This window comes from Asterias amurensis, chromosome 15 (assembly GCF_032118995.1).
Source record: "Asterias amurensis chromosome 15, ASM3211899v1".
NCBI classification, from domain to species: Eukaryota; Metazoa; Echinodermata; class Asteroidea; order Forcipulatida; family Asteriidae; genus Asterias; species Asterias amurensis.
In genome coordinates, this window is record NC_092662.1 from 13,390,011 (window position 1) to 13,410,115 (window position 20,105).

The 20,105-nt window shown below is 39.6% G+C and overlaps 1 protein-coding gene across 7 annotated transcripts in view; it reads right to left on the minus strand.

Annotated features, from left to right (window-relative positions):
- Window positions 1-20,105, minus strand: part of LOC139947932 (discoidin domain-containing receptor 2-like) — a 64,372-nt gene that overhangs the window by 11,626 nt on the left and 32,641 nt on the right. For 4 of the 7 annotated variants that reach the window (XM_071945797.1, XM_071945798.1, XM_071945799.1 and 1 more), the window contains 11 exons: window positions 12,961-13,523; window positions 11,746-11,857; window positions 11,155-11,386; window positions 10,366-10,513; window positions 9,431-9,943; window positions 8,812-8,844; window positions 4,890-4,958; window positions 3,887-3,970; window positions 3,146-3,457; window positions 2,366-2,616; window positions 2,051-2,181 (listed from right to left, as the gene is read on the minus strand). In XM_071945797.1, the coding sequence (XP_071801898.1) occupies window positions 2,051-2,181; window positions 2,366-2,616; window positions 3,146-3,457; window positions 3,887-3,970; window positions 4,890-4,958; window positions 8,812-8,844; window positions 9,431-9,943; window positions 10,366-10,513; window positions 11,155-11,386; window positions 11,746-11,857; window positions 12,961-13,057 (1,982 nt within the window). In that variant the 5' untranslated portion in view covers window positions 13,058-13,523. The remainder of the gene's footprint in view (window positions 1-2,050; window positions 2,182-2,365; window positions 2,617-3,145; window positions 3,458-3,886; window positions 3,971-4,889; window positions 4,959-8,811; window positions 8,845-9,430; window positions 9,944-10,365; window positions 10,514-11,154; window positions 11,387-11,745; window positions 11,858-12,960; window positions 13,524-20,105) is intronic. The other 3 variants (XM_071945802.1, XM_071945804.1, XM_071945803.1) reach the window with 3 other exon arrangements.

The window sequence follows — 20,105 nt, forward strand, 5'->3', positions numbered from 1 at the left end:
GGATAGGCTGGTGAGAACTCATGAGGAGAGAACCATGGCCAAGGGGGGCAGGTAGACAGGGTTAATAGGGGTTAGTGGTAAGACAGTAAGGACTTCAGCTCTTGGAGGTATTAGACTGGAAGGTCTTGAGCTTAAGGTCCATGTGCAGCATCCAGACATCCAGGGATATGAACGCCAGTCTAGCCCCCTGGCTGTAACCCAGTGTCATGGGGTGAGATTAGTTACACGAGATGGGGGATATTAGCAAGGGAGGTCACTTGAGGTGCTTGTTGTATACACGAGGGCAGCTAAAGGCACTGGCCTTGTTTGGTAATTGTCAAAGACCAGTATTCTCACTTATTGTTTCCCAACATAAGCATAAAATAACACACCTGTGAAAATTTGGGCTCTACTTGTCATCGAAGTTGCAAGAGAATAATGAAAGAAAAAGCATCCTTGTTGCGCAAATATGTGTGCTTTCAGTTGCCTGAGAAAGGCTTCTGGCCTGATGTGATTCTCAGAGTCAAATATTTTAGTGAGATATTACTTCTTTCTCAAAAACTATTTACTTCAGAGGGATACAATGTTGTATACTATCAACAGCTCACCATTGCTTGTGATCGAGTAAATTTGTATGCTTACGAATGATTTTGAGTAATTACCAATAGTGTCCAGTGCCTTTAAAGGAACGTTACAGAATTGGTCAGGAACAAAATCGTGAAGATCACAGATTTACATCAAACTAACACGGTCTAATGATGATGATAGTAGAAAACATCCCTTGAAATAGTTCTGTCTGAAATGTCAAATTTGATGAGAAATAAACAATCTAATCTCGCATTTGGAGTTTATCGCTCAGTGAGCATTTTATTCATTTTTTTGTTTGCATCAATGTCATGCAAAATGTGTAATCGTTTTTTTCACTATTTCCTTGTGACCCGGATGGCCGATCGATCTCCGGATGGCCGATCGATCTCGGACTTCTACAGGTTTGCCTGATCACAAGCAATGGTGAGCTGTTGATAGTATACAACATTGTGAGAAACCGCTCCCTCTGAAGTAAATAGTTTTTGAGAAAGAAGTAATTTCTCACTAAAATATTTGACTCTGAGAATCACATCAGGCCAGAAGCCTTTCTACAGGTTTGTCGTTTTATGTATATGGTGGATTACATAAAGTGCTTACACTTCCAGCAAATGTTTTGTTAACAAAACCAATTCTGTAATGTTTCTTTAAGTAAAACCCAATGGATGCCAGTAAAAACCAAAGCATCTAGGGGTGGGCTGTTGGAGTCTGGCCCCCTGGCTGGGTCCTGGCTGGGGACCCAGCGTCAAGTGCTGGGATTAGGAACATGAGTGGGATAGGCTACCAGGGTCATGGGAGCTGCATGGTGGGATGGATCAGGTGCAGGTTTGCCCTCGGGGCAGAAAATACAAAGACAGTAAACAAGTCCTCATAGAATAACACAGAGAAAGAAAAGACTCTGCTAGGGTTGAACCATCAGACCATTAACTGTTTTTGGCAAAATTACACTAAGAAACATATTACACATACAAAATTACTGCCCTTGTCTTCAAACATACGCGCTTTATGATTTACATGTAGTTTAAAACTAACTGTTGGTCAATTTCATAGAGCTGCTTAAGCAAAAAATATTGCTTAAAATTGTTCTGCTAAGCAGAAATAAGCAAGATACCAGTCACAAATTGTGCTTGTGACATGGTAGTTCGGCTGGTAACCTTATTCTGGAAAGCGTAATTTTGTCATACTTTTTGTGCTTAAGCAGCTGTATGAAATTGGGCCCAGGGTTCAATGTCATACAGCTGTTCAAGTAGAGAATATGGCTTGCAAAATTTCTGCTTCATGGTGCAATATAGCAAGATACCAGTCAAAAAGGTATTTTGGCCGGTAATCTTATTTTGGTACCCACAATTTGTTTGATGCTTAGCTTCTTTTTGTGCATAAGCAGCTCTACAAAATTAGGCCAAGGTTCTTATGGCGTTAATATTGATGCAATTAAAACTTTTAAAGGAATCCATGGGTTAGAGAAAAAAATCATTAAGCAACTTACCTGGCATTCTTGTTGGCATCTTTTCTCAGCATCTTGACCGCAACTAACGTCTTTTCTCCTTTGTTTTTGTTCTGGAAGGGGAAACCGTTACGGATGTAGTCATGGACATCCTCAGCTTCGCAAAGATGTACCTGGTCAATTAAAAAACATACGCCAAATGATGTTTTGAAATAATTGTGTGATTATGGTTGGCAGCTCTATGAAATGGAAATCGCGCAGTCAGCACAAAATTGGCCATTAAGCAGAGCTATGAAATTGGGCCCTGTTCAACTTGTTTCAAAAGTGTGTGCCTCCATTCTATGCTGAATAACCTACCTCACCAAACATTCCTTCACCCAACAGCTCCAAAAATTTCAGTTTCTCCCTGGGAAACTCCGGAACAGGAGAGCGGTTATTGTTCAATTTCTCCATGGCCTGGCTCGGTACCCCGTATATGGTGTTCCCAGACACCCCCTGAATGTTCACCAGGTCTGTCTCGGCGTAGTGGGCTAGAGTGTCACACTTGCTTCCCTTCTTGAGGGTGGAACCCATGGTCTCCGGCTCGGCGTAGATTCGGGCGCTCTCTGCTTTTAAAAGTGATTTTGTTAAAAAAAAACAAAGTTAAAATCTTTGAAGGCTTGTTTGGGTTTATGCGGTCATATTGATAACTTTTTTGTTTTTGCTTTCAGGCCTGCTACTTTGCGGAGGCAATGAAGGCGATTGCCTCCAAGCACATGGTCATTGCCTTGGTGCCCTTCAAATGCTTCAATAGAAATTAGCCAAGGAGAAAATGGCTTGGTTCCCTTGCCCTTTTAAAAGCGAAGCATACAGGTCTGAACCATGAGCGCAAACCTGAACTATAAGCATGAAAGCCTGCTCACATACATTTATCTTGCAATCTGAGGTGTTCCATATGATTTAATTAATGTTATTATCATTATTATTTTTGTTTTTCCATTAACTTTTATTGGGGGATGGGGGTAAAAAAAGAAGAAGGTATTTCCAATTAAAAAAAGAGAAATCACATCCCTGGTATTGCATTTGAAACTCATTTTAGCAAAGATCACTTGTTGCTGTTTTCGCCCAAGTAGGTCTTTAAGATTGTGACCTTCTTACCGTCATCACTGTCCTGCATGTTATCGATAACGTGATATTGCGGTTCGTCATCGGGATGGGCAATCTGGTACGTTGGGTTCATCCTCCGACTCGGCATGGTCACCGCCCGCGAGTTATTCACGATGCTTCCGTTGCCATTGCTGTCGAAGAAGACCGCAGGCACACTGTGCTTGAGTTTGAGGTACTTGCGACGGTAGAAGTACAAACAGATGCCGACCAGGATGAGCAGTAGCAGGAGGACTATGACGATAACAGCGATGATGGTGCTGTTGTTGGATAATGGTAGGCCTGGGGTTTCATCAGTTGGTGGTTCTATTTGGTGTCAAAATGAGATGACTTTGTTATACATTACTTCTTTCAGGCAAGATATTTGATCATTTGGACCAAAAGTAGAACAATCTTATCAAGTTCAAGGGCTGACCTGTGTTCACATTGAGTCGGTTTTTATAGACTTTTCTTCAGGTTGTATAATCACGATTATTCCAAGGGCAAAAAAAAATCGGAAATCAGACTTATAAGAACATTACAGAATTGGTAAAATAAAAAACCTGTCTAAGATTACAGACTTACATTAAACTTACATGGTCTAATACATGTTGATAGTAGAAAACATCCCTTGAAATATTTGTGTCATATTTGATGAGAAAAAATAAAAAGTATCATGCCTGCTCTTTACCATCGGAATTAGTACTTAGATTGTTCTGACCCCCCAAAAAGCTAACTGTTTATGTGATTACATACCAGTTGAACTAGTAGCACCGCTGACAATTCTAGTGATATCTGGCTCCCCTGATGGTTTGACAGTTAGGACTGGTTCATGCTCCACTGTAAGAGAAATTGGACAAAAACATTTAATTGGGAAACATCCAACACTAATTGGGTAAATACAATAAAATCTGTTTGAGCGAAAGTGTTTCTTGTGCTTGCGTTTCTACAATATAATGTTTTTGGGGTGAAAAAATACAGTTTTAGATTCTTTCTAACAGCATTGTTTGCATTTCTCATAATTTTTTTTTTTTTCAACTAAAACGTTGCCATCATTTTAAACTGAATATTAGGAATTTCTTAAGCTACTAATCACCAATCCAATATTTTAGAATAAAATTTGACAATCGATAACTTTTTAATTTTTTTTTTATGCTTCCCCCCGACCAACCCAAACAAGAAAGATTTTAGAGTGGCAACTTTTATGTTGTAGTGGCAACTCTTGATACATTTTGTTATTTGAATATTTCTGATGCTTTAACAGAAAATAAGGCCTACTGCACCTACTGGTGGTATGAGGGACACATTGCCTTACATGGGCTAGTTGGTCCATGAAAAGCGTTTGAAACCACTTGCTATAAAATACATTAAGGTTAGACAGATGTTTAAAATATGGAATATAATGATCTACACAATAATGCCTTGTATGCGTAGTTTTCCTTTTACTCTATGAACCAACACAGTTAGCCATTTATGTGAAAAAATTTACTCCACAAATTGGCGTGCCGTGTTAAATCACGACGTACAAGGAAAACCATGCATTTTTTAGCGTATTTGTGTGAATTATTATATTCTACTTTTAAAACATCTTTCTAACCATACATTTTATAACAACTGGTTACAAATGCTTTTTTTCATAGACCAGATCGCCCGATCCAAGGCATCGTGTGTTCCTTTAAGTAACATAAATAAATAAAAGTAATAATACAACTCAGGCACAAGGGGTGAGACACCCACATAGACACAGAGCAAGACCAACCTGGGGTGGAGGACGGAGACAAGGCTGGGATTTGCGTCAGGGGAGGTTGTACATAGTTATCTACAGGATCTGCAAACAGATGCACAGGCAAACCAAACTATCATCACAAAGGGGATACGTACATTTTACATTACATACAATACAAAAAGCTCAAATCAGGCCTGGAATTTCTCAAAGGCCGTTGCTTCTGTTACCCTGAGGTCTTTCTCAAACCTCAGCTTCTCAAACCCCGGCTCAGGCTTAGGCTCCGCAGCTCGGCCTTTAACCTGCATTTTGGAGCAGCAAACACCAGCACCTGGAGCTTGAGTCGGAGCCTAAGCTGAGGTTTGAGAATGGCCCTGGTCTTGGTCTTGGTGACTCCTTTAGAAGTTTCCCAAAGACTTAAAGGTTTTCCACTGGAAGTGCCCTTTGCAAAATGAAAATGGCCTTGCCCTCGCAAAGATGAAATTCCATCTCATAACTTAGAAGATTGGTAATTGCAACACCAACTTATTTGGAGCGACCATAAAATGTAGGCTTAGCAAAGATAAATATTACAATGTATAACAACAAGTACCAGCACCGGATTCTATCCTGCCTGATCAGCAATGACTCTGTGATATATATTTCTCACTCATCACGCTTGGAATTCCATCTTAGGGAGGGGAATGGCAATTTCCATTTCGCAAGTGGCGGGGGAAATCTTATAAGTTTAAGGACAAATGTTGACCAGCACCAAGGCCAAGATCAGGGCAACAGAAACCCTGGATTACTTGAAATTCCAGACCTGATTTATGGCTAGTAATTTGTAATAATGTAACACTGTAACTCAAGAAGACAGATGGATTCTAATACACAGTGTACATTTCAAAGTCTAGAGAATGCTGTACAACAACAAAGACTGTTGATGACGTGCAAACTTAATATAAACAAATAAAAAAAATTACTCTGAGGCTCCAAAGCTAGAACCACATGTAGGATTGAAACAATTGTAAGTTTAGTTTACAGTACAAGGTACATGCAAATAAACAAGCAAATAAGTGGAAGTTATACAATGCTATATGGTCAGCATAACGAGGATGACACTTACTTTAAAAAACAAGTTATTTCTATGTGTCCATGTATAAGTACAAGGCCAAATTTCATAAAGCTGCTAAGCACAGAAATTTGATTAGCTTAAAATTTCTTCATTGATAAAAACAGGATTACCAACCAAAATTCAATATGTTGCATAGACTGTGCAAGTCTCGCGCGGATTTGAACTTCCGGGACCATTGTGGTCCCAACCTTATGGAGTTTTACGTTGGGGAGATTTTGTTTTGTCCATTACTTTAGTTTAATGTAGTTTATGACCATAAAAATGACACATGTTGTTAAAAAAGTAATACTAATTAACATCATATATAAAAGTAAAAATAAAGTCAACATAATAACGAAGAAAAACCGATATTTAAACTTGACCTCAGGTCAGGTTACTTGGTAAAAATTAAGAATTTCTGCCCATCTCCGATCACGAAACTTACGCAGACGCTTGTTTTGGTCGCGCGGGGTGAAAAGCTTTTTCATTAGTCGTTTAGGCGTCGGCTTCCTCTTTAAACTGCGTCACGCGTTTATCTAACGCCCTTGCGACCATCGTGCGTCCGCGTATAAACCAGCTTTTAGCAGTTTCACATTCGGGCGTAGATTTACAAAAGGGGTTTCAAAAAATTTAAGATCAAACAAACATCCTTGTCCCAGAGTTTTACTTTTGTCCATACATAGACTTTAACTGATAATTGTGTGTTTGTTTAAAAAGCTAAAACTAATTTAAACAAGCTCTATAGGGTATTTTTGTTGTTCAGATTCAGCATTAAGAATAAATTAAAGCAAAGATTTGATTCATAAAAAAATAAAGTTCTTCAGTTGTCGTGTTTTCTCGCTCCGGTGCGCGCGAGACTTGCACAGTCTATTGCTTGTAGATTGTATTCAGCTGTCGTTTGCTTATCCTGAAAAACACATGGAAATTTGGTTGGTAATCCTTTTTTTATCAAAGAAGAAATTTCATGCTAAGCAAATTTTTGTGCTAAGCAGCTCTATGAAATTGGACCCAGATCTGTACATGTATCTGTGGAAACGCCAGACAACCTAGTGTATGTTGTTAGCAAGTGGGCATTGTTTTTTTCTATAACAGGAAACTAGTTTTTTTGAACTCAACTATTGTCTTCAAATGTAAAAGTGAAAGGTGTTGTCAACTGTGTTTTTTTCCTGAACAAAATGAACAGGTGAAAGAAAAGAAAACCTGTAAATGTATTTGAAAATCAAGAGAGTTACAAAGAGGCAGAACACATCGCATCAAACTACGTCACAGAATCATGTATGATAATTAGTATTATGAAGGAGCCATACTTATTAATGTAGCATGGTCATGCAACAAATGCAGTTCTCCCAATCAGTATTATTTTATCCCAAGGGAAAGGTTTAACATTGGTAAATGACCACTGTTTAAATGGCAACACTTTTCTGCTTAGCAAGTTTTTGTGCTTACAGTCTTTATGAAAAAGGGCCCTGGTATGACTGTCGCCACCTAGCATTTGAAAGTCCGCAAATGCATTTTGAGATTTAAATAAATGTATACAAATTAGTAAGGGGGCACAAGCGGTTAAGACCAGGGGTGGATTTCACAATGAGTCAAGACTAGTCCTATCTTGAGTTTCAACTCGTCCTAACTTGAGAATAGCCATGCATTTTTAATATCTCCTAAGTTACGACTTGTCCAAACTCTTTGTGAAATCTACCCCGGGACGCAGAGTCTACATTAATCATGCAGCTCCAGCTAATGGCTGCTAGCTCCAGCTATGGCTGCTAGCTCCAGCTATGGCTGCTAGCTCCAGCTATGGCTGCTAGCTCCAGCTATGGCTGCTAGCTCCAGCTATGGCTGCTAGCTCCAGCTATGGCTGCTAGCTCCAGCTATGGCTGCTAGCTCCAGCTATGGCTGCTAGCTCCAGCTATGGCTGCTAGCTCCAGCTATGGCTGCTAGCTCCAGCTATGGCTGCTAGCTCCAGCTATGGCTGCTAGCTCCAGCTATGGCTGCTAGCTCCAGCTATGGCTGCTAGCTCCAGCTATGGCTGCTAGCACCAGCTATGGCTGCTAGCTCCAGCTATGGCTGCTAGCTCCAGCTATGGCTGCTAGCACCAGCAGCCATGCTGGAGAATAGGCATTTCCATCAATCTAGCCATAGCCACACTGTCCAAACCATTAGATCGATCACTGCCTTTTTCATTTATACATTCCTGTATGCTTCCTTGTTTTTGGAAGGGCAAGGGAAACAAGGCATTTTCTCCTTGGTAAAGGGCACCCCATGAGGAAATTATAAATTTCAACTGTAGCATTTCAAGGGCACCAGGGGAGATGGAGGCAATCGCCTTCGTTGCCTTTGTGACGTATCAGGCCTGCATGCCACTACGGTACGGTCTGTCAATGGCTACTATAGAGTATGCACAATGCCTTGCCAATGTTAAAGATGCTATGTCAGATTTTTGGCCCCAAACATTAAAAAATAATTTGTTTTGAGTGTATAAGAATTGGTCACGTGATATATTGTCGGGATCCCGACAAAAACTAATTTTGAGCACTTTATTTCACTGCTACTAACAATTGACGAACTTTTTCGAGCAATGGCTCAAATGAAAGCTTGTAACTTTCTTGACTCCCATCAAAATACCATCAAAATCTTTGGGTCGACTCGGCCAAAAATCTGACATAGCATCTTTAAACCAACCCTTAAAATATACTTAAGAAAGAAACCATGCTCAGCACAACCTTACAGAAAAAAAATACCATCCTTGCACAAATCAATACGGGTTAAGAAAATAATCCAAATCAATATATTGTTTTCCAACAAAAGTTTACAACAAAAACTTGTGTGTTTGGATGGGCATGATATTAAACGATGAAATTCACTTGCTTTTTGCAACTTCCTCATATCTCGATACGTCTTCTAGGGGGAAATGGGAAAGATGTTTCACAATTTATTACAATGTAAGTTGTTACTGTCCTTAAATGTTTAATATGAGGTCACTCACGGTACTACAAATATAGGAATTAAAAGCAGATTTCCATACTGTACAAACCAAGGCCTACCTAAGCAGAAAATATTGCTTGAATACTGTCTGTTAAGTAAAAGTTAGCAAGATACCAGTCTCAAAAGGTACATAATGTGACCTGGCAATGAAGTCTGGTAGCCTTATTCTGGTTAACGTAATTTTGCTTTCATAGCTTTTTGTTTGTGTTTTTAACCAGCTTAAAAAAAAGTTCACAGCACAACATTGAAGTGTCCTGGGGTGGATTTCACAAAGAATTAAGACTAGTCTTATCTCGAGTAAGGATGAGTTACTCTTCCTAAATTAGAACTACCCTTAAGCTTTTAATATCTCATAGGAATAGTTCTAAGTTAGAACTAGTCCTAAGTTCTTTGTGAAACCGACCCCTGAACCTGATGTGGAAAACTTCACGCTTATCTCCATGTTTAAAATAAATTTATGTTTTATTATTTTGCTCGTTTTGATCTTTGTTTGATTCCTTACCTGATGCAAAAGACACTTCACTGATGAGTATCCACTTATTCCGATGTCTCAATCGACATTTGATATACCTCGCCAGCCTGTTCTGGAGATTAACAGTCACCCAGCGGGCGTCGTCATGAATGAGGTCTTGTCGTACATTCCAGTTTATCGTCCTCGTTGAGTACAGTCCTTCCTCCATCCCAAAGAAGACTTCCACCGACTTGTACGTCTCCACGTCCTTGGTGAAGAAGTTGTTGGTGTGGAACTGGAGGCTGGTGAAATTTCGCACACTGTCAAATTTGAACTCTATCACTGGGTTCAGGTGGGTGGTGTTGCGCCAGCCAACCCATTCATGGGCCTGATCCAGGTTGGACGGGCTGAGGCGATAGTTGGAGTGGCCTATAATGCCATCAGTGAGCTGACCAAGGCCCTTGATGAGTCGAGCGCCATCAAAGAATCCATCGTAAAAGTCATCCTCAAAGGCATAATCTCCTCTAATGTCTGGTTCCACCATGTTGTAGTAAATAAGATGATCTGTAACGTACAAAATAGACAAATTTTTCCAGTTCCTTTGAAATAATTTTTTCCCCCTCACTTTAACCACCATGCCTACCATTATCCAACAACAGCACCATCAGCGCGGTTATCATCAGTGTCCAGCCGTCGATTTCACAAAGAGTTAGGACTCGTCTTATCTCAAGTTAGGACGAGTAACTCTTCCTAACTTAGGATTAATCTTAAGGTCTGCATGCTACAGTGCAGGGTTGGGACTCATCCTAAGTCCTAAGATTAGTCTTAAGTTACGAAGAGTTTTGTGAAATCGACGGCTGTGCCTTTAGTATGGATAATGGAAACAGCATTCTTGCAACTCCTCCATCCCCAACTCCACCCTTACCTGACCCCCTCAAAAAAAAAAAAAGATGGGGGATTATTTGTAATATTATTTACATCCTTACCTTCCCATAGACAGCCATAAAGCTCTATTCTCATGCAAACTGGCGTGGAGTTCTCTACCCAAGGCACCAGTCTTAGTCGCATGGCAATGATTGGTGGGTGAATATGAACTGTCTTGATTGAGAACGTGTCTCGTGTCCCCTCAAATATCTATACAGGAATCAAGAAAATAAGACAATAAAGAGTGGCGAAAAGTTCTTAACTGGCCGTTTAAAACCGCAGGGTCATGGCTGTATAATTGTTTGTGCTGCTAAAGTGTTCCTTTTGCATACAAAGAAGTGCTTGTCTCCAAGTTGCCTGAAAGGAGATAGGGTCAGCCCCGGTGTTCCTGGTTTGATTGGCTGCATATTGCGCCACAGCATCTTGTCAACCATAACATGGTGCTATGTAAAGAAAAAGGTCTCATACTTCAAAATGTAGCTCTGCATCTTGCTGGAAAACATAGTGAGCGCTCTGATATGCCTGTCAATTATGAGAATTCTTCTTCTCGCTATTATTAAAATAAATCACTGGGTAAATTTTCAAATGATTTTTGGGGGTTGAACAAAGAATTGACTAGAGTGGGATTCGAACCAACGACCTCCGGATTAACATGCCGGTGCTCTACCGACTGAGCTATCTAACCCTATGTTGGCGGTGTCCTTATTTTCACCGCCAAGATAGGGCTAGATAGCTCAGTTGTTAGAGCGTCGGCACGTTTATCCAGAGGTCGTTGGTTCGAATCCCACTCAAGTCAATTCTTTGTTCAACCCCCAAAATCTTATTATCATTTTAATGTCCTTTACACTCACCTGTTGCTGTTCCATATTCCGATACCTCACCCAGCGATCGTCTCTGGAGTACTCCAGGCGGAAGTTCCTGGTGAACTCGCGCCCTTCACCATCGTACCATCTACCCTGGATGGACACTGCTGTGACCACGCTGATGTTGCGGAAGTTGATCTGTAGATACTCATAGTGTCCATCGGCTTCTGGCTTGGCACTCACTGGACACCATGCCCCAGCACCCTCATCTAAGTTTAACCTATTTAAGCAAATCAAAGGGAGAGTTGTTACTCAAAAACATTTATTACTGTAAAAACTTACTTGGTAAGAAGCACTGTCAGCTGTTGATAATATATGCGATTTTGAGAAACAATTCCCTTTGAAGGAATGTGGTTTGAGTAAGAGGGATTTAAAAAGCATTTAAATCTACATTGTACCAGAGAGCAAGGTTTGAGATTGGCAGTGCAATAGAGGTTCATATCACACTCCTGATGCTATGTGTCTGTCTGTCAGAATCAAGGATTAAACTTTTCTTCGAGAGTTCAGTGGAGAAAATTTTAAAAGTCAAGTTTTAAATAGAAAAATAGGCAGAATTTATACAGATCCTCAAATATTCACCTTGCATTCTGAGGTCCGAAAGTGAGATCATCATTCCCGTATACAGAGCTTGCCTGGAGTTGATCATCTGTTATCTCCTTACTGTTCATTCCTAGCGGTGTACGACATGTTGCTACAATGGGAAGAAAATTTACTCAAAAGTGTTACTTTTTCATTAACTGAAACAACTATAGAGCAGTGCTGTAGCTAGACAAATTTTATTAGTGGTGGACTCTAATTCCATTTTAGACCACCAAGGGGGAGTGGTTCAACAAAATTATTCATGTTTAGATATGGGGTCATCATTGCAGAAGTGCAATCTGGGGGAAATATGTGCTGGACAGCACAGTGCATCATGCTAATAGTGCTGGGAAAAATTTGTTAGTTCTGGGCAGGCCTACAACACTGCTTCAGAGCACCCTAAACTTGTTGCTGGCAGCTGGTCGGCTAACGTGAATATCTCGAAGACCCTCCATTGCATAGCGGTCATAGGCATGCACCTAACGCGCAACACTTTACTTCACCCACACAAAGAGGAATAGAAGGGTACTGGCAACTTGTGTATCCCCTTGTCCAAGGGGACAGGCCGCCACCATTGTTTTGCAATGTATTCGGTTCAATGTGAGGTAAGCTTTTTCGAGATACATGTACCATGCATGCCATGGCACATTATCGGCCACGCCTGAGGTACTGCGATTCACTGTGAGTGCTAACTCAAATTTCTCACAAAGACAACATCAAATGCCAGTGCTTATTATGGAATCTGTATTGTCTTTCCTTTGTCAAGTCAGGGTTTCATTGTGAGGACAATATTTCTGAAGAAAAAACGATTACTACAGAAGCTCTAAAAATTTTTTTAAAATAATACCGCAGGAATACCATGTCATAATTTTTTCTGAATACTGACCCAAATTGGTTTAAAAGATAATTTCTCATGACATCTCCAAATTAAACACTATTTATAAAGTTGATCTGTATTAACCTCCACCAGTGACGCCATGCCATTGTTCCGTCGCTCAAATTTTTGGAACAAATGGCGCGATGGCTACCTTTAAGCAATATCACACTGTTTGGGCGAAATAACGTAGCGCTGGAACAATATAGCATGGTGTCACAAGTGGAGATTATGTCGCATAATGCAATCGGTGTACGCACCATTCATGGGATGAATGGCCCTCGGGCCATTCCTACCCACGAGTGGCGCGTACCTCGGGCATTTTTGTATACAAAACTTACGTAAATCCAGTCGTGCTATCACCGCAAGCAAACTCTGTAGAAACACACACGTCAGCAGGATCCACTCTCTCATATTCATCTTCAATGTCAAAGTCATTGTTTCTATCTTACTTAAAACTTGATACAAAATAAATCCTCTCCGATATATTACACCTGTAGAAATATGTACAGCTTTTCAGGTGTCTGATTTCATAATTGTAGTTCCAGGATTGGTTGCTTCATGAAGCTGTTCTCTGTACGCCGACATGGGAACTTGGTTAGCCCAGCAGAGCTGTGTTTACCATCCTGATGATCGCTATGATGCATGAGCGTTTCTGGAAACTGGCTCAGCTGAGTTGTTAAGACTACTAATGGAATGTTCTACAAAGTTACCACATGAGGGAAGTGCAGCTCATTTTTAAATGTGATAATTTATCCGATGACAATCCCAGTCAACCACAGACACTTGGCGTAGTCAGGTTTCTTAAGTGCTTGCTGCGGATATCAAAAATAGTAGAAAGTTGCACATCACTTTCTTTCGACTCTCAGTATCCCTCGACTGTCTCCAGGTACTGTCACAAGATCTGTTAAAATGAAAGTGAAAGAATGATTTTAAGTTGAGCATGGTTGCCAAATAAAATACTGTGTCTATAAGTACACAACTAATACAAAACCAGACACCATAGTCTTGTCAACTTTCTTATCAATAAATCCAAAGTCTTTCACTTGTGCCTTTAAATTACAGTATTGAACCTTTCAGAATGAAATTCAATCCCAAATGTCTAGTACAGATTTATATAAGCAGTATAACAACTTTCTTGTTCATTTCCGTTAATTGTGAAATAAACGGCACAACTTGAGGAAACCATGACTTGTAAACATACATTTGCATCAACATGTTGTGAAAATAGCAAAGAGTGTTTTGCGCAATGAGTATACAAACATAAACATAACCAGAGGAAATAACTGTAAGAGCTTGGTTGACAGTAGAAAAACCTAACAATGATAGTCAGATTTTTCCCACGGTTCAACATCCTGATGAAAATCTTGTTGTTGTGGCAAAGTGAAAGAAACATTGCCTTTTTGCTGGGCAAACAAACATATTGTTGAGGGTAGCAAAACAAAGTTCATCACAGCTCAATTTCATAAAGCTGTTAAGCAGAAAACAAAGCTTCATGAAATTGTTAACCAAGTAACCAAATAATGGTACAGTGGCATCAATGTAAAGTTAATGGCAGTTTGGCTGGTAACCTGTTCAGCTGCTAAGAATAACTTTCTGTGCTCACTGCTCAGCAAATTTGTTTGCCTAGTAACTTTATAAAATTGGGCCCAGGCCTGACTACAAAAACGTGACTTCACTTTAATCCAGGGTGAGAATGAGAGGCAATGCTTACACAAAAGTATAAAACTAAGATTAAAATTCACAAGGGGGTATGTTAAAACAATTTCTGCCTTTCACTCAGTAATCCTTGTTATATCAATAAGCTTCTGGGAACAGTATCCTCGGTGCTAAAGCAATAGATAATTTGGCAGAGCATGATTTCTTTATATCCAAAGAAAATAACAGCAAATTCTTTCACCACACTGACACAAAAACAAGTCTGACTTCTGATCAAAGTCTGAACTTGCCTGTATCCCTGGTTCATGTCTAAAAAGTAGGTCTCCCGATGAACCCTACAAAATCCTTATCATCAAAAATAAATGCAAAAATGCTGATTCCCATGAAACACGGTTTAATAACTCCACCGGTAAATTGTAAATAAATCTCCCTGTCCAATATTGTTTGTACCAAAAGAATGTCCAAATAATTAATCTCTGCCAATGCCAGGACATTTGTTTGGGGGAAAAGAGGGTAGGTTTGTTTTGATTTCATGGAGCAGTCAGTAGTTCAAGTAATTTATCCCAGAGAGCGCCAAGCGCCAGCAGGTCTTGGTGTTTGGTATTCTAAACAACGCCTTGGGCCGGGGTAGAAAGGTTAAGTTCACTATCAACTGGTCTAAGCATTGTATGTTAACATGTGAAACATGATACATGTATGAGTGCACATTGTCCCTCTTTATGCAAGTTTTCTATGAAACTAAACTAATGCTCACACAATTGTTGTTTTACTTGTACACTACCAGCCGAGTTGAAGTTTAACAACTGATAGACATCACAATCAAGTATTTATAACCTTCCTACATTTAACGTACTTGCTAATCATTGCAAATTCACCTGTACATGTACACTTGTACATTGTACATAAACATGCAATGTATGCAAATATGTGTTCAACATGTAATTCTGCTGATGGACTAGAAATTAATGTACAGCTACTTTACATTTAGTTATCACAATAAATCACACTTCGTGTTTGCACTAACAACAGTACTGGGTGGCAAAAAGGGGGAACATTGTGTTGTTTTGTATAGTGGCATGACGCAATGCGTTTGTGCACCTGCCTACGTACTAGTGCACAACTCTATGGCATTTTCCAAGCAACTGTTGCAAGCAATAATGTCTGTATGCATGCATAAGTGCAATTAGCGTAATTCTACCAGTGTATACAATGAAAATCAGAGCAGAATAATTTCAAAAAACACAAACTAATGCCTGAACTGCAACAAGCTACTCTGTCTTGAAAACAGAAACTGCATATGTATCAAATGTCTGCGATAACAAAAAAGCGAAACCATAGCTAAACAACATTTCAGATTCGATAGGATCTAATTTCATGTGTTCAGTCTCATAAGCACTTTCGCCATGTCTGAGGCCATCATCTGCAATAGGAAGATAAACTTTCGAGGATGATAGTCCCTTTCCTGCTTTGAAACAAAATCCTATTTTGAAACGTTGAGTTGATATGCTGCTCCGGTTGTGATACCCTAAATACTTCTCTTTGAATGTGATAAGCGCTATCAGCCCTGGGATTACGTGGAGGCCATCGAGGCAGTGGCTTTCATTGCCCCTGGTCTTGGCCTTTGTGCCCTTCAAAAGTTTCCCATTGTCCCTTTCATGCTTTGAAACAAAATCTCATTTTGAAACACTGAGGTGGTATGCTGCTCCGGTTGTGATACCCAAAATACTTCTTTTTGAATGTGATTGCGCTGTCAGGCCTGGAATTACAGTCACGCAGGCCACTTTAATGGCCTCTGTTGCCCCTGCTCTTGGTCTTGGTGCCCTTCAAGAGTTTCCCATTGACTTTAAGATTTTCCAATGGAAATGCCCTTTGCAACATAAAATGGCCTTGCATAACAGGTTCAAAGATGAAATTCCAGGCCTACGCTATACAAGATTGAAATGGTTCACTTATATTTTTATTAAAGGAACACGTTGCCTTGGATCGGACGAGTTGGTTTATAAAAAGCATCTGTAACCCTTTTTTATAAAATGCCGAGGTTGGAAACATGTTTTAAAAGTAGAATACAATGATCCACACAAGTTTGCCTTGAAATTGTGTGGTTTTCCTTTTACTGTGCGAACAAACACGGTCGGCCATTTATGGGAGTCAAAATTTTGACTCCCATAAATGGCGGACGTGTTAGTCTACAAGGTAAAAGGAAAACCGTGCAATTTCGAGGCATGTTTGTGTGGATCATTGTATTCTACTTTTACAACATCTTTCTACCCATGTGCATTTTATAAAAAACGATTACAAACGCTTTTCAAAGACTAACTCGACCAATCCTAGGCAACGTGTTCCTTTAATGCAGATCAAATGTCCATTAAACAAAGCGCATTATAGCGTTCGAAACCAAAACCATTGTAATGAAACAAAAACCCACTGAGTTTTTAACCTTTCAAATATCAGAATTCATGAACTCATTTTTAAAGAACCATATTTCAGGAAAACGATGTAAAAATAAATGTATCAGCATGGAATCAGCCAATAATACTTCACCTGGTTTTGGCCTAGTCCCTTCAAAATTTCCTATAGACTTTCAGATTTTCCAATGGAAGTGCCTCTTTGCAAAATGCAAATGGTCTTGACCCCCCCCCCCCCCCACCCAAAGAAGAAATTCCAGGCTTGTGTTAAAAGTATTTTGGTGTGAACCAGTGTTTGTGAAACATGTAAAAAGTGTGTAAATTAATGTATTATTATATTATAGGCCCTACATGTATCACTTCGATTCCATTAACAGCTCACTCAGCTGTTTTTTCACTCGCTCTGTTTATATCAAACGCTTCAGAAACGATTTTCTGACATCAAGCCTAAACCTCGAAACTCATTTTGTTTTGACACAGCGATTGTAATTGACATTCATATTCTGCATTTTGGGTACCGACTGCCGACTGCAGCTGCACGTTCAACCGCTGCCCGGGCCTGGCGGGATACCAGTTGACCCATAGTGGGAGGCCTCGTCTGTAAATCAGACAGCTATCAGGCAATCAGTGAGGGGACAAGATGGCGGACCCCACGCTGTTCTGTGAACGTCACGACATCTGCCTTGGCATTTGTAGATCCACAATATTTGCCAGGGTCATAACTCAAGGTTTTGTTTTGATCATAAAAAAATTCTCTGCGATTACAAAAACTGGATCCAGAGGCCTACCATTATAATTGTAAAAATTAATATGTGTTGATTCATCTTCTAATAGTCTGTATGCTTCATGTACATGTAGGTAAAACAGCAACAAATCTACATACCATCCCAATTACACTTTGGGACACTGAAAGTTCTAAAAAAAATGATTCCAAGAGACAACCATGCATGTAGAATGCTCTGCAGCAGATTGAAAAGTACAGTTTTTAAAACCAACAAAAAACCAAGTAGACAACATTCCGAGGACCCCGTTTCAACTCAGCATGCTTCGGCCAAACATCCCAAAACTTAGGTCTGCAATGCCCCCCCCCCCTCCCAGTTTTGAAAAGAAAACATGGGAATAACCCTGAACACCTTGCCCACTAACTGGTAAAAAAAGAAACATGAGTAATCCAAAGCTGTGTTCCAAATAACACAGTTATTCATTTAGTCATACTTTAATTACAAAATCCCTCGATATTAAAATGCAATCTACAGATTCATCTGTAATTCTCAGTAGCGGTACAGCGGTGTAAAAAAACACTTTATTAAAATTCTGGCTTGTCATTCGCAATTATTCCAACAACACATTAAGAAGTGAAGGCTTTCATCATCACCAGGCATGGCCAGGTGCTTTCCAGTTACCTACAGCAGCCAGCAGATAGCAGGATGCTCGCTAGCGGGGATGTATCATTGTACGTGGGTAATATACAATTGGTATGAATCCTTGCTCTATGGTACGATCCATCAATCGATGAAAAGCTGCAAGGGTTGGTAATCACCAGTCTCTCTATTCTTCAATCTAGGATTGTAGGATTATATTAAAGTAGCAGTGAAAGAATATGGGAGAACAGTTTTCTTTACTTTTACCATTATTCAATGGAGGATTAATACATTCCCCGTGAAATAAGAGGGTTCTTTCACCATATTACCACTGAAAGAAAAACAAGTAGACTCACAATTTTACACAATTCGTATACGTTTGAGTGTTGTTGTTTGAGCGCATTTGAGTGCATTGAGTACAATCAGGAGGTGAAATCTGGAGTTCTGGACTATTCCAGGCGAAGCGGAGTAAAAATGCAAAAGCTTGATTTCAAGGAGTGATTCTCCGACAATGCACAAGTGAAATGTATTCAGTGTTTAAAATACAACTCACTAGATCCTTGTCATTTTTTTTCCCATTTTTTTTTTCACAATAAATACAAAATAGACACAGAAACTACCACGCCCATCCCACCATCTGAATATTTTTTTTTTAAATCCCACTTTTAAACACCAACCAGGGAGATGCCCTTGGTTAGACAAACAGTTGGGAAGCACTTATTTTGGGAATGACACTGCAAAGCATCCACTAGTTATTATCAATAGTGGATGGGCAACTGTCCAATATTAAAGTTTGGAGCCTTGCGGCCCAGTAAAAACATGAAAAAATTCATGTATTCTACCAATCAATGATAAGGATATGTGTAGTATACGTAATGTAAACAAGACAGTACGATATTGTATTGTTAGGCCTGTAATATAAATGTACAGTGCTTGATTCATCATCACAGAAATGGAAAATAAAAAACATGTTTTACAAATTACAGTAAAAAGGAGGAGATTCTAAAATGCTACTGTATGTTCTGACCTTGCTATTGTTATTAACAACGCTGGGAAACACTGCTAGCCATTAACAAACATAGCAAAATACCTTCAAGCATGAAAATTGTTTGCCCCCCTTATCAGATAATCTACCCCTTGTGGCGCTGCATTAAATAAAACGCTATTTAGTGTTTGGAGAAATGCTATAAACATGATGGATTAGAAAAATAAATTCCAGTATAAATCCTAAACAAAATACCAGGAGGCTGGCTGGCGTACAAAGGGACTGGTATGCCTCCTTGCCAAACAATGGTGCCTCATGAAACCATAAAGTAAACATTTATGCCCACAAATATGTTGCTACATGTGTACCCTGGAACAGTGGTGGAGGTTTTGTTGCTGAGACAGTTCACTACACAACAACAACCACCGGTCTGTTTGAGCATTTAGGCAGCCTTTTAACAACTTGAAACGTAGTTTCTGTGCTTGTTTTCAAAATGGAGACATTAATTACTTTTCACCATGGAGGAAGAAAATATGTTTCACTAAGTACATTTGCTTTTATGTAAATGAACTGAAGAAATGATTTATTTACATTCAGGGGGCCTATTATATTTCTCTTAATCCATCAAAGAACTTTTGGAACCACAATTTATTCAGTTAAAATAATCGGTACAATCTCCAGGGATAGGGCATTTCCAATGTACATGTATGATGTAGCCACTCAGCTGTGGCTACTAGACCAACACAATAACAAGCATTTTAGCATATTATAGGCAGCTCATAGCTGCTGCAGCAGCCGCCAATTTGGACAATGCCATGCTACATGTACCATAAAAACTATTTCTGGGAAGACAATTTTTTTTACAAAATTATACAAAACTATTATTCATTCGACACAAGTTCAGTCACAACAGAATTTTGACCAACATTTTCCAGAATCACAGGGCCAGGAAATCGTTCACAGTTTTTCCTAAATGCTTCTGGAATTTATTTCATCAGGCAGCCAGGGTACATCAGTCGTAAATCATTCACAGTCCGGCAATCTCCCGCTGGGATTTATGGAGACAATATGATACT